This window comes from Erpetoichthys calabaricus, chromosome 3 (genome assembly GCF_900747795.2).
Source record: "Erpetoichthys calabaricus chromosome 3, fErpCal1.3, whole genome shotgun sequence".
Taxonomy (NCBI): Eukaryota; Metazoa; Chordata; class Cladistia; order Polypteriformes; family Polypteridae; genus Erpetoichthys; species Erpetoichthys calabaricus.
In genome coordinates, this window is record NC_041396.2 from 19,044,914 (window position 1) to 19,058,929 (window position 14,016).

A 14,016-nucleotide genomic window follows, 5' to 3' on the forward strand; every position below is an offset into this window, starting at 1 on the left:
CCTTTTATTGGCTAACTAGAAAGATTACAATATGCAAGCTTTCGAGGCAACTCAGGCCCCTTCTTCAGGCAAGATGTAATCAATTATACCCTCCTGGAAAGGGACATTACAACATTTAGATTAGATGTCGCATTATAAAGAAAAAAGAAACTTTTGAGTGGAAAAAAAAACATCTTTTATTTGAGAATGATTTTAGTAATAAATCATTATTTTAGTTATTTTAGTAACACTGTGAATCTGCTGATCAGCAGCAACGACCGGTCCTTAAACGCAAAAAAAAGTGAAATCGCTAAAGAAAAAGAAAAATTGAAGCAAATCAAAAGTAAGTGTGCCAGGTCTTGTCTGTCTTAACCTGATTGTCTCCTATGTTGCCCTCATAGTTTTCTTGATTTTCACTTACACGCCCCTGCTAGCAGATTCACTGACATTTGTCCGATTTCTAAACCTGTTTATCCTGAGCAGGACCGCAGGGAAGCTGAAGCCTATTCCAGCAAGCATGGGACACATGTCTGGCAGCCAGTCCATGGCACATGTAGGATCGATAAATATGGATGACTTAAATTATAAATGTGGTTCGCGAATACGGTGGGTGTTGTCTCTTTAAGAGACTAAGTCTCCCACCTGTATAAACTGGCCTGGAAACAGTCACGAGCCAGGTGTGTGAGGAGAGTAACGGCTAAATCAGTGTTGCAGTGGCTGTGCCCCAAATGTCCCCTTTTATGTGGCATATTTTAATTATTTCAAAGTGATTTTTATGAGATTTTAATTATTTACAGTCATATGAAAAAGTTTGGGATCCCCTCTTAATTCTTTGGATTTTTGTTTCTCATTGGCTGAGCTTTCAAAGTAGCAACTTCCTTTTAACATCTGACATGCCTTATGGACACAGTAGGATTTCAGCAGTGACATTAAGTTTATTGGATTAACAGAAAATATGCAATATGCATCATAACTAAATTAGACAGGTGCATAAATGTGGGCACCCAACAGAGATATGACATCAATACTTAGTTGAGTTTCCTTTTGTAAATCTAACAGCCTCTAGACGCTGTCCTCCTATAGCCTCTGATGAGTGTCTGATTCTGGATGGAGGTATTGTTGACCATTCTTCATACAAAATCTCTCCAGTTCAGTTCAATTTGATGGACAGCCTGCTTCAAATCATCCCATAGATTTTCAATGATATTCAAGTCAGGGGACTGTGACGGCCATTCCAGAACATTGTACTTCTCCCTCTGCATGAATGTCTTTGTAGATTTCCAACTGTGTTTTGGGTCATTGTCTTGTTGGAATATCCAACACCTGTGTAACTTCAACTTTGTGACTGATGCTTGAACATTATCCTGAAGAATTTGTTGATATTCGGTTGAATTCATCTGACCCTCGACTTTAACAAGGGCCCCAGTCCCTGAACTAGCCACACAGCCCCACAGCATGATGGAACCTCCACCATATCTGACAGTAGGTAGCGGGTATTTTTCTTGGAATGCGGTGTTCTTCTTCCGCCAAGCAAAGTGCTTTTTGTGATGACCAAATGACTCCATTTTTGTCTCATAAGTCCAAAGCACTTTGTTTCAAAATGAATCTGGCTTGTCTAAATGAGCATTGGCATTCAACAAGCGACTCTGTTTGTGGCGTGAGTGCAGAAAGGGCTTCTTTCTCATCACCCTGCCATACAGATGTTCTTTGTGCAAATTGCGCTGAATTGTAGAACGATGTACAGATACACCATCTGCAGCCAGATGTTCTTGCAGGTCTTTGGAGGTGATCTGTGGGTTGTCTGTAACCATTCTCACAATCCTGCTCATATGCCGCTCCTGTATTTGTCTTGGCCTGCCAGACCTGCTGGGTTTAACAGTAACTGTGCCTGTGGCCTTCCATTTCCTGATTCCATTCCTTACAGTTGAAACTGACAGTTTAAACCTCTGAGATGGCTTTTTGTAGCCTTCCCCTAAACCAGGGGACTCAACAATCTTTGTTTTCAGATCTTTGGAGAGTTGCTTTGAGGATCCCATGCTGTCACTCTTCAGAGGAGAGTCAAAGGGAAGGAAGCACAACTTGTAATTGACCACCTTAAATACCTTTATATCTCATGATGGACACACCTGTCTATGAAGTTCAAGGCTTAATGAGCTCATCAACCAATTTGGTGTTGTAAGTAATCAGCATTGAGCAGTGACAGGCATTCAAATCAGCACAATGACAAGGGGACCCACATTTGTGCACAGCCAGTTTTTCACATTTAATTTAATTTCATACAACTAAATACTGCGTCACTAAAAATCTTTGTTTGGAAAACACCGCAGTGCTCAGATGTTCTTAGGAAATGAAAGACAGACCACTGTTATCTTTATTGGTGAAAGGAGAGTCAATTATTATGCAGGCTGAGAGGGCTTCCCAAACTTTTTCATATGACTGTATGTGTGTTATGTTTTTAAGATTCAAGGTGTTGTAACTAATTGTAAGTTTTGTTTTGTAGATATGATGGGGCTTGTCACGCTTTTTTTTACTTTTCTCACAATATTATTCGATTGAATTGCTATACGTTGCTGTTGCACTGTTTATTTATTGATCTTATTTTATTATCATTTCATTAGTTCTTGGGAGGTTTGTGGGGTTTTATTGCACATTACTGGGTTCATTTGTGCTCATGCATTGTATCTATTTATCTGTTGTCGGTAATCAATGGTATTTCTTTGACTATATAACGGCACGAGCATTTGATACCTTAAACGCCGAACCAGTGCTACACACACATACGAGGCCAGTTTAGCTTGCCATCTAACCTGCACCACGCATTGAACACTCGGGACTCCATTTACTGCGTGCCGCCCCGCTTGTCACTCCGAGTGTGTGAGTTGTGGCCGCCGTTTCTGCTGTTTTTCAGTCATCTGCTTTGAACGGAGGCGATGAAAAGTACCACACACACGCACACATCCTCAAGGCGCCCCGTTTCGGTTTCTCACCTAAGCCAAAGCAATAAATAGATAGATAGCTAAATCAAATACGTTAAGTCGTAGGATTTTGATCAGTTTTGATGGTTCCCAAAATATTCTTTAAGAGAATATAATAAGCTGAAGATGTGGATGCAAAGAACAGTCAGTACGACGGAAGCCACAGAGTAGCTGGTCAGGGGCAGAACCGGAAAGCTTGTGGCTTTTTTTTTGTGTCATGATGTCAAGTCAGAGAATCTGTGAACGCTGTGCCTGGTGGTCGTACTGTCAACGAAGACCCATTCTGTCTTAACCTGAGATCGCAGACGGAAGACTGCAGCATGAAATCGGCGAAGGCGCTTCTCTGTCTGCTAGCAGGTACGGCGTTAGGGCTACCTTTCTTTTTTTTTTACTTTTAACTGGTTTAATCTTTCATTAAACCAGTTAAAAGTAAAAGTGCGCTGCGAGTTTGAGTTCTGTGCCTACCCTTGTTGTTGGCTGTGTTAGGTTTGCTTGGTCTCCTCGTGACGCTGTGGGTTTTCCTTCCATAGCTCCAATAATTACACCTTGTTAAAAAGACTGTTCTGTAATGGCGCTTTACTGGGTTGTGTGGCTCTTCGTAGAGGAACTGCCTGACAAAAGAGCCGTTTAGTTCAGGCATGGGTTCATCGCATGTGGAATGTGGCTCTTTGGGCTTTGGAAAGGTTTCTAATATGTAAACAAAAGAGATATATGTTTAATGTATAGTAGGTTAATATGGATACTGACAGATCAAGAAAACCTGAACTTCGTCTGTGTTATTGTACTTCTAAAAATCATGAACTAGTAGCTTATCTGTTAATGGTTATTTATGAAGCCAGTTACGGATCTGAAAAACTAAAAGACTCTCTTTATGAAACCTTCCTAATGATTGTTCTTTTGAAAACCAAAAATGGTTCCCCTATAGCACTTCTCAAAAGAATCTCCTTGGTACTTTTTATCCTTAAGTGTGAGCGGGTTAAGCTAATTGTCGATTGGCCCCTGTGGGTGTGATTGACACTGCGGCGCCCCGTCCGGTAAAGACTGCCCTGTTCGGATTGGCTCTGTCGGGATAGGCCCCGCCTTTCCCCAACCTCGCGACCCAGAATTTGATAAAGAGGATTCGAGAATTCAATATTCCGCTTCTCACATATATTTTAGTATAATGACGAACCGGCGTAAATGTCGCACAAGCCGTCTATAGTTTGGCGCATAGGGGCAATGAACACCGCACCCAAATCCTAAAGCTCTTGGAGTGATGCTTGAGAAAAAATCGCTTTCGGGAGGGGGTTAAAAAAAGTTAAAAAGTGCGCTTGCTGCGTTTCAGGCTACACTAACACTACAGCTAATGGAGACTCCATTGCGATTTGGGGAATTTCATTTCTCTTCCTTTCGTTTTGAGTATTTAGGAGAAACGAGGCTGAAGTTAGCTGCTTATTCACGGCTAATTACACTATGTAACACAATTTTTGTTCCTGGCTTCCAAGAGTTATATTTCAACTGCTTATGTCTAAAGCCTATGAGAAAATGACTACATTCAGCACAAACTTTGATTTTATGACCACAGCACAGAAACTTTCGTATTTATAGTGACAAAACAAGGGAATTTTTCTCTTTTCGTTCATGCGGTCTGATAAAGAACAACACTTGCATGGTAAATAGACAAAGACAGTCAAAACCACTCAAAAAGGTTCAGAAATGAGTAGGTGTTCTAGATTTGCGACTGTACTGCAAATCGCTTTCTCGAAGAAGCCCCCAAATGTAGTCCCCCATCATGTTTTCGTTATACTGTCCTTGGTAACGACGTTCAAAGTCCATTATATCCTGAAGAAAGCGCTCGCCTTGCTCCTCTGAGTAAGCTGCAGTGCCGGATTAACCAATAGGCACATGTAGCATATGCTACGGGCCCCGCAATTTCGGGGGCCCCCAAATGATGGACCCAATATTTAATGAAAAAGTGTAGCATTGAAAAACTGGTCTTTAAAAATATTATCTTAATGTTTTTAAACTGTAAATTTCTTACACAACAAAACTTTAGGGGCCCAACACATAAAATTCACATAAATATTATAAGATTCTTATTATAATCGAGAGTAAAATAATTATTTAGTCCGGTTTGAACTGTTCAGAATCTAAACTTCAGATGATGCAGACCAAAAGGGCCCCCAAATTTGAAATGTGCTACGGGCCCCCAAAGCTCTTAATCCGGCCCTGGTAAGCTCCCATGTTCTCCTTGAATTTGTCAAGATGAGCGTCAAGGATATCTGTAATATCTTCCTCGCTGTCTGACACTCTGCTGTCTCCTGAAGATGGCTGATCCCTCTTTGGAGGAGTGGGAACGGGCAGCTCGGGGCAGTGTGATACTGGGGCAATGGAAGAAGGAATGTCTGGATAAACGATTTGAGGCGCATTCTTGCCAGTGCGACGTTTGGTAGGATCCACCATGCAGAAGTAGCAGTTGCTTGAGTGGTCAGTCGGCTGCCGCCAAATTCGCAGGATAGCAAACTTCATGGCTCTCTTTTCTCCCCTGTACCAACCTTCAAGAGTTTTCTTGCAATATTCGCATGTGAAATGAGGTGCCCAGGGCTTGTCTTGATCCCCGACAGGCATGCCGAAGTATGCCTTGTAGGCCTCGCACATCTTACGACATGCTTTCACGGAGTACTTTCTCGCTCTTGACTTTATAAATTGTCCACAGATGTAGCAAAATGCATCTGCTGGGTTCAAGCAACCTCTTGATGCCATCTAAATCAAATCAAAAAAATAACATAAACCGAATTGTTGGTTCGAGTCACCTGTGCTTCTATACTTGTATGACTGCTATTGGACAGTCCGAGAACGTTCTAGAAAGTTTCTTGAAAGTTCTAGATAATTCTGGAAAATTCTAGAAACTTCTGGACCATTCTAACAGTTCGAGAATATTCTAGAAGACTACTCAGTATTGAATGCGAATCGAGAATTTTCTCGAAAACAGACAAATTTCAAAATATCATTGTCCTGATCACAAAAGCAAAGTTTTTGTGGAATAACAGCTATTTTCTATTTTTTTTAGGCATAACGGGTTAGGAAAACACACTTTGTACCCAGGAACAAAATAAAAATAAAAATTTGTTACATAGTGTTATTAGTTTGGCTAATTATGTAAAATGGTTACTTATTCAATATTAACAGAAAGACCGATGCTTCTGATAAATGACAGTTGAGCTTTGGCCGGTCTAACGTGGGTGTCTGGGTCAAAAGGACCGGCAAAGGTGGCACACTCTCTCCTATCTAAAAATGAGATTCAATGTGATGTTTAAATGGCCCTGTAAAGGGTTAAATGTCGTTGGGGGCCACCACAATTTCCACAGTTTCAAGAAAAGAAAGATGCCTTTGTGAAGTTGCAGTTGGGCAATCCTGGACCAATGTGAGTAGCTGGGTCAAATGGGGTGGCAAACTGGGCACAGGAATGTGTTGCTTGATGGGCACTCTTAACCCCTCGTTGCCTAAATTTATTTACAATTATATATAAAAAAGAAATCCTTTGTGTTTTTGCTGTCATGCAGATGCTAAATTAAGGAGAAGGGTCTAGCTGCAGCCTGCAATACGTATGACATAGATCAGGTAATGCCCACAACGTCAGTCACAAAACGCCCTTTGACTCGGATAACCCTCCTACAACCCTAATCTTAACCATATTGTAACGGAGCTCTAATGTTAATCTTAGTCTAATGCAATGGGTGTTACGTGACTGACGTTGAGGGCATTTCATGATTTTGGGGCATTACATGACTGACCTCATTGGTACTGCTGTCTGCAATTACACTCTGTTGAATTTAAGTGGAGATTGTTCATTTGAATATAGCATATAAGCAAACAATAAGCTGGTACGTACTTTTATCTTAGCACAACTTACCTTAAATTTGGACAATTTCTCAAAATTAATAGCCAAAATCCAAATGCATGGCCACACCAACACTTCGTTTCCATCAGGCAGATGTACTTTCCACTACGACTGCTAGAAGGCATGACCAGCGCTTCGAAATACAATCCTTGGTGCGTATCGAATACACATCAACTGGCATTGGCAGGATACATACGCCACCTCGGCTGCATTCAGACCAGAAGCGGTTTGAAGTGATTTTGTGACAATCGTCTACAAGGGGTTTTGCAATATTTCAGATCCATTATTGCTCAAATGTCCGTTAATTAGCTGGGATTGAGAGCTGTCTTGAATATTTTCTGTTTGTAAAGAATCCTTCTCATTAGTGCATCGTGCTCATAAATCCTTCCTACACTAATTTGTGTAGGAAGGAGGACTAATTTTTATCAGTATGCTGCTGCTGAAGTATGTGAATTTCCCCTTGGGATTGATAGTATCTGTCTCTCTATCTCTATGATTGCTTCAGATACTTACAGTGTAGGTCTTGTGTCATTATAATCCTAAATGTTTAAATCTTAGCTGTTAAAAGTTCTGCTATAATGTAGCAGTAGTAGCAGCATTCAATAAATGTGTTTTTTGACTGGTAGAATTGACTTCATTTAGTGTTTTAATCATGAAACTAAAGTGTGGACTTATTATTATCTATTTTATTTTTTTGACAATGTTTTTGCAAGTTACTTCAGTTTTGCCCAGCCCAATGAAGGTAATTGGGTCAAATGTACTGGCAAAGTTGGCACACAGCAATATCTACTGAATAGTATTTACTGTGATGTTTAAAGGGCACTCTAAAGGGTCAGAAAGTGTTGGACCACCCAGTTTTCACAGTTTCAAAAAAAAAGACCATTACCTTGATTAAGATATGGAGGAACAAACAGTGTAGAAATAAAAATGCGTAGTAAAGTAAATTCTAACCCAACACTTAAATGTAGAAGGAGTAACACATTAAAAACAGCTCGCCTTAATGCTAGAAGTATCAAAAATAAGGCAAGTGAGTTGGAGTTGAATGTAGCAGAGCATAATTATGATATTATAGCAATAACGGAAACCTGACTAAATAGAGCAGCGGTTCTCAAACTGTGGGGCATGCCCCCCTAGGGGGACACGAAGTACAGTAATCCCTCGCTACTTCGCGGTTCACTTTTCGCGGATTCACGACTTCGCGGATTTTATATGTAAGCATATCTAAATACATAAAGTGGATTTTTTGCTGCTTCGCAAGTTTCTGCGGACAATGGGTCTTTTTACTTGCTTCCTCAGTTGGTTTGCCCAGTTGATTTCATACAAGAGATGCTATTGGCGGATGGCTGAGAAGCTACCCAATCAGAGCACGCAGTTAAGTTCCTGTGTGCTGTTGATTGGCTCAGCGACGGAGTGTTGCATTAACCAGGAAGTCTCATCTCACTCATTCATCATTAACGTGCTAATGCTTCAGGGGCCAAGCACCAACAGAAGATGCAAATGATTGCAGAAAAGGTAAAAGTTTTGGATATGTTGAAGGAAGGGAACAGCTACACCGCTGCAGGACATCGATTCTTTTTATTTAAAAAGGAGGAAAAGCATATAAGATCTACGGCCGCAGTGTCCTTTAACCAGGGTGCAAAACGAGTTGCAAGTGGACGTGATAAGGCAGTAGTCTGGATGGAATCTGCTTTAGGAATCTTTGCAACAATGTCGACGACGTCATGACCGCCTACAAGCTGCTACGTGTACTTCGCTATACAGTAAGTGTAAACTTATCTGCCGATTTCATATTGCTTAGCAGTTGTCCGTTTTTAATAGAGTAAATGGTGGGTTGTAAACAATACAGGGAGGGTTTAAAAACGTCCAAATACACGTTAAATAATTAAATAAATATGGTGTCCCTACTTCGCGGAAATGCAGTTATCGCGATCGGCCATGGAACCTATCTCCCGCGATAAGTGAGAGATTACTCGTAGGGTTGCCACCCGTCCTTTAAAATACGGAATCGTCCCGTATTTGAGAATGAAATTGCGCATCCCGTTTTGAATCAATACGGGACGGGCTTTGTCCCGTATTTTTTTTTTTTAAAGCAGCGTCTCATGCAAATCATCCCACACGCATTTTATGAAGATGCCTCCTTTCCTATTTTTGATTGGGTAATACTTGATGTCATCGTTAGTTTGATTGGTCTTTTTAACTGTCCAGTGAGGAGGGCGGGTCTTTTAAGTGGTCTGCAAAGTGTTGGCAGAGAGTAATATTAAAAAAATGGCAGATGCTTCTCCAGGTAGCCACCCGCGTCTAAAAGTTTCAGAGCTTAAACGCAAGCGGCTGCAAAAATACCGCAGAGAGTGGGAGGAAACAAATACTTGGCTGCAGAGTGTTAGCGGAAATTGTTATCAAGCCAACTGCACAATTTGTCGGAGACGATTATCATTAGAGAAGTCTGTTGAGTTGTAAAAGAGAAAGACTGACTGCATTTCAATAAAAGACAGTTTATTTTAATGTCCAAGTGTTCATACTTTCCTGAAAACATATTTTAAGTTGCGATTTACCACCACTGGCATGCCATTGGGCCTGTGATCACTGTGGTCTTGGCCCCCAAGGGATGTGGCCCCCGCTGCAGTATGCGTCCCTTATTTTTTTGTATTAAAAGTGGTAACCCTAGATTACTGTAACAAAAAAGGGGGCACGAATGTTGCCATATGTGGCGTAATTTTGCTATTCGTAGGAAAATTTTAAACTTGTAGTAGTGTATCGGCAGCAAAAAATATAGGAATATATTTTATTAGGGTTTCAAGAAAATGTTATGAAAACTCAGGTTGCAAATACTTAAAGGTTGACAGACGCTGACATAGAGTGTTACACATTTTTTAGCAAGGATAGACAGAACAGAAAAGGAGTTGGGGTTGCTGTTTATGTCAAACAGAATTTAAATGCAAGTCCTCTTCAGTTGGACGATGAGCCCCATCTTAGTGAGGACGTGTGGCGTTGCCTGGAAAGCATTAGGGAAAGAGGTCTTATTTTAGGAGTGTTATAGACCACCCAATTCAGACAGTAATTTTAACACATTTTTAGTAATATTAAATAGGCAGGTTTAAAGGGGGATATTATAGTCCTGGGGCACTTTAACTATTTGAATAATAACAGGGGAAAACTTTGCAAATGAAGGAGCACAAGAACAGCAGTTAGAAGTGATCAGTGACTGGTTTTTTAACAAAGTATGTTAAAGCACCAACACGGGGTGAAGCCGGTCTGGATTTAGTACTTTGTAGTAATCAGGATAGAATTGAGGGTGTAGAGGTGATTGAACCACAAGGTCAAGTGACCATAATATAATACAATTCTCAGTGTCTTGTAAGAGTCTTTGTGGACCTGGAGAAAGCGTATGACAGGGTGCCTCGAGAGGAGCTGTGGTATTGTATGAGGAAGTCAGGAGTGGCAGAGAAGTACGTAAGAGTTGTACAGGATATGTACGAGGGAAGTGTGACTGTGGTGAGGTCTGCGGTGGGAGTGACGGAGGTGGGATTACATCAGGGATCGGCTCTGAGCCCTTTCTTATTAGCAATAGTGATGGACAGGTTGACAGACGACATTAGACAGGAGTCCCCGTGGACTATGATGTTTGCTGATGACACTGTGATCTGTAGTGATGGTAGGGAGAAGGTTGAGAAGACCCTGGAGAGGTGGAGATCTGCTCTAGATAGGAGAGGAATGAAGGTCAGTAGGAACAAGACAGAATACATGTGTGTGAATGAGAGGAAGGTCAGTGGAATGGTGAGGATGCAGGGAGTAGAGTTAGCGAAGGTGGATGAGTTTAAATACTTGGGATCAACAGTACAGAGTACTGTAATGGGGATTGTGGAAGAGAAGTGAAAAAGAGAGTGCAGGCAGGGTGGAGTGGGTGGAGAAGAGCGTCAGGAGTGATTTGTGACTGAGGGGTATCAGCAAGAGTGAAAGGGAAGGTCTACAGGACGGTAGCGAGACCAGCTATGTTATATGGGGTTGGAGACGGTGGCACTGACCAGAAAGCAGGAGACAGAGCTGGAGGTGGCAGAGTTAAAGATGGTAAGATTTGCATTGGGGGTGACGAGAATGGACAGGATTAGACATGAGGACTTTAGAGGGTCAGCTCAGGTTGGACGGTTGGGAGACAAAGTCAGAGAGGCGAGATTGCATTGGTTTGGACATGTGCAGAGGAGAGATGCTGGGTATATTGGGAGAAGGATGTTAAGGATAGAGCTGCTAGGGAAGAGGAAAAGAGGAAGGTCTAAGCAAAGTTTATGGATGTGCTGAAAGAGGACATGCAGGTGATGGGTGTAACAGAGCAAGATACAGAGGACAGAAGGATATGGATGATCTGCTGTGGCAACCCCCAACGGGAGTAGACGAAAGAAGAAGAAGTGTGTTGTAAGAGTGCGGATGCAAATACTAAAACCGTTAAGTTTAACTGTGGCAGGGCAAATTTTGAGGAGATACGGGAAAGTCTGAGTATAGACTGGGATAAGCTTTTAAAGGTGGAGACAGTTGAGGAGCAGTGGAACAGGTTTAAAAATTATTTTACATTTAATGCAGGACCGGTACATACCTAAATTTTGAATTAATAGGAAATAAAAACAAACTCCAGTGGGTTAATAAAGAGTTTAATGAGAAGCTGCAAAGGAAAAAACAAATTTCTAAGGCATATAAGATGAATAACTCTAAAGTGAATCGTAGAGCGTATGAGAACATGAGGGCAACCATTAAGAAGGATATTAGGAAGGCTAAAAGACAGTTGGAGAGGAATATATCAGATATGGCAAAAGAAGACCCTACAGGATTCTTTTGGCATTTTAGTAGTAAAAGAACAGTCAAGGAGAAGGTGAAGTACATCAGGAACATTAAGGAGGTTTAGAAGATACAGACAATGAAATAGCGGATACTCTAAACTTGGATTCTTCTGAGGAAGTGGATAACCTCCTAGTGGTAAAGGGGACTGCTAAGGAGGTACTGAAGGAATTGGAAATTTACAGAGGGAGAAGTGCTGCTGAGATTAAATAGGCTGAAATTAAACAAATCACCACGGCCAAATAATATTTACGCTCGAGTTCTTAAGAAGGTTAGCAAGTACAAATATAAACAGAGAGCAGGAAAGATGGCAGCTGACTCCTACCACCCCAGCAACCATCTGTTCATTAAATTGCCAGCACAGAGGAGGCGCAGGTCTATCACGATCTGAACTACATGCCATCTCTGCAGCTTCTTTCTTAAAATTGTTCTGATCCTAAATAAACTTCTATAGGGTTGCTCCTAACTGTTTTTGCAACATGTAACTGTGCTGTTTGTCTATTCATAAACACTTCAGACTTGTTCAACTTGTACTATTGGATAGAAAAAGTATACAAAATGATATAGCTATCAGTTTGAGTTAACTGTTGAAGTTTTGTAATTGTTCAAGAAATTGTATTTGTATAGTGGTTTGCACAGCATCCGGTTAACGGTGGACTGAAATTGTGTTGTCTTGAGTTGGTAATGTCTTGTATCCCATGTTTTGCACCTCACCGAAGTCATTTCAGGTATGATTCACACGCTAGCAATAAAGTGATTCTGATTGGGTTTCTCACACTATTAGAACTGGCTGATGTTAAGAGTGGTGTCCAGTAGGGGTCAGTGCTGAGGCCGCTGCTATTCTTAACATATATGAATGATTTGGATAGGAATATAAATAACAAGCTGGTTACGTTTGCAGATGATACCAAGATAGGTGGATTGGCAGATAATTTAGAATCCGTTGAATCATCACAGAGGGACTTGGACAGAAGACAGGCTCGGGCAGATTTGTGTAAGATGAAATTTAATGTCAAATGTAAAGTATTACATGTAGGAAGTAAAAATGTTAGGTTTGAATACATAAAGGGAGGAATGAAAATTGAAAGTAGACCTTATGAGAAGGATTTAGGAGTCGTAGTGGACTCTAAGCTATCGACTTCCAGACAGTGTTCAGAAGCCATTAAGAAGGCTAACAGAATGTCAGATTATATAGCGCCTTGATGTGTGGAGTACAAGTTACAGGAGGTTCTGCTCAGTCTTTATAACACACTGGTGAGGCCTCATCTGGAGTACTGGGTGCAGTTTTGGTCTCCAGGACTACAAAAAGGACATAACAGCACTAGAGAAGGTCCAGAGAAGAGTGACTGGGCTGATTAGAGGACTACAGGGGATGAGTTATGAGGAAAAATTAAAAGAGCTGAGCCTTTACAGTTTAAACAATAAAAGATTAAGAGGAGACCTGACTGACGTATTTAAAATTATGAAGGGAATTAGTCCAGTGGATCGAGACGGTGACTTTAAAGTGAGTTCTTCAAGAACACGGGGACACAGTTGGAAACTTGTTAAGGGTAAATTTGATACAAACATTAGGAAGTTTTTCTTCACACAAAGAACCACAAACACCTGGAATAAGTGACCAAGTAGTGTGGCAGACAGTAGGACTTTAGGGACTTTCAAAACTTGACTTGATGTTATATTAGAAGAATTCAACAGATAGGACTGGCACGTTTTGTGGGGTTCTCATCCACTGTAATTTCAGTCCGTTTAATAAACGATGGCAGTTTGATGTCATTGTGACTGAGATGTGCACAGCAACTCTTGATTTGAAATGCTTTATGGACAGCAGGTCACAAATAGAAAACATTTCAGTCTTCCTGTCAGGTGTTTGCATTTTGTTGACAACAACTCACCTATCACTTCGTACAGTAATGACAAATCCTTTTTAAAAAATGACATTCTTCTCTATACTTTATATAACTGAGCAGAGTGTTGAGGTGGACATATCACCCGGTTTGGAGAGGTCATTTGGCAGTAAAGGACCTCCTACAATTTCTGAGCTGGCAGTATGTTTGCTGAATGACCGGTTGAATATATTTGTAGCTGCGTGGGTTTCCTCTGGGCGCTCCGGTTTCCTCCCACAGTCCAAAGACATGCAGGTTAGGTGGATTGGTGATTCTAAATTGGCCCTAGTGTGTGCTTGGTGTGTGGGTGTGTTTGTGTGTGTCCTGCGGTGGGTTGGCACCCTGCCCGGGATTGGTTCCTGACTTGTGCCCTATGTTGGCTGGGATTGGCTCCAGTAGACCATTTGGATTCAGTGGGTTGGAAAGGATAAAAGAAAAAATAGTTACATACGTAGAATTAAAGGCAAAAAAAGAA

General features: G+C 41.1%; 1 protein-coding gene across 1 annotated transcript in view; it reads left to right on the forward strand.

Moving 5' to 3' along the window:
- LOC114647662 (CMRF35-like molecule 5) overlaps window positions 1-14,016 on the forward strand; it is a 56,469-nt gene that overhangs the window by 4,092 nt on the left and 38,361 nt on the right. Inside the window, exon 2 of the mRNA XM_028796269.2 lies at window positions 3,183-3,311. Within this exon, the coding sequence (XP_028652102.2) occupies window positions 3,183-3,311 (129 nt within the window). The remainder of the gene's footprint in view (window positions 1-3,182; window positions 3,312-14,016) is intronic.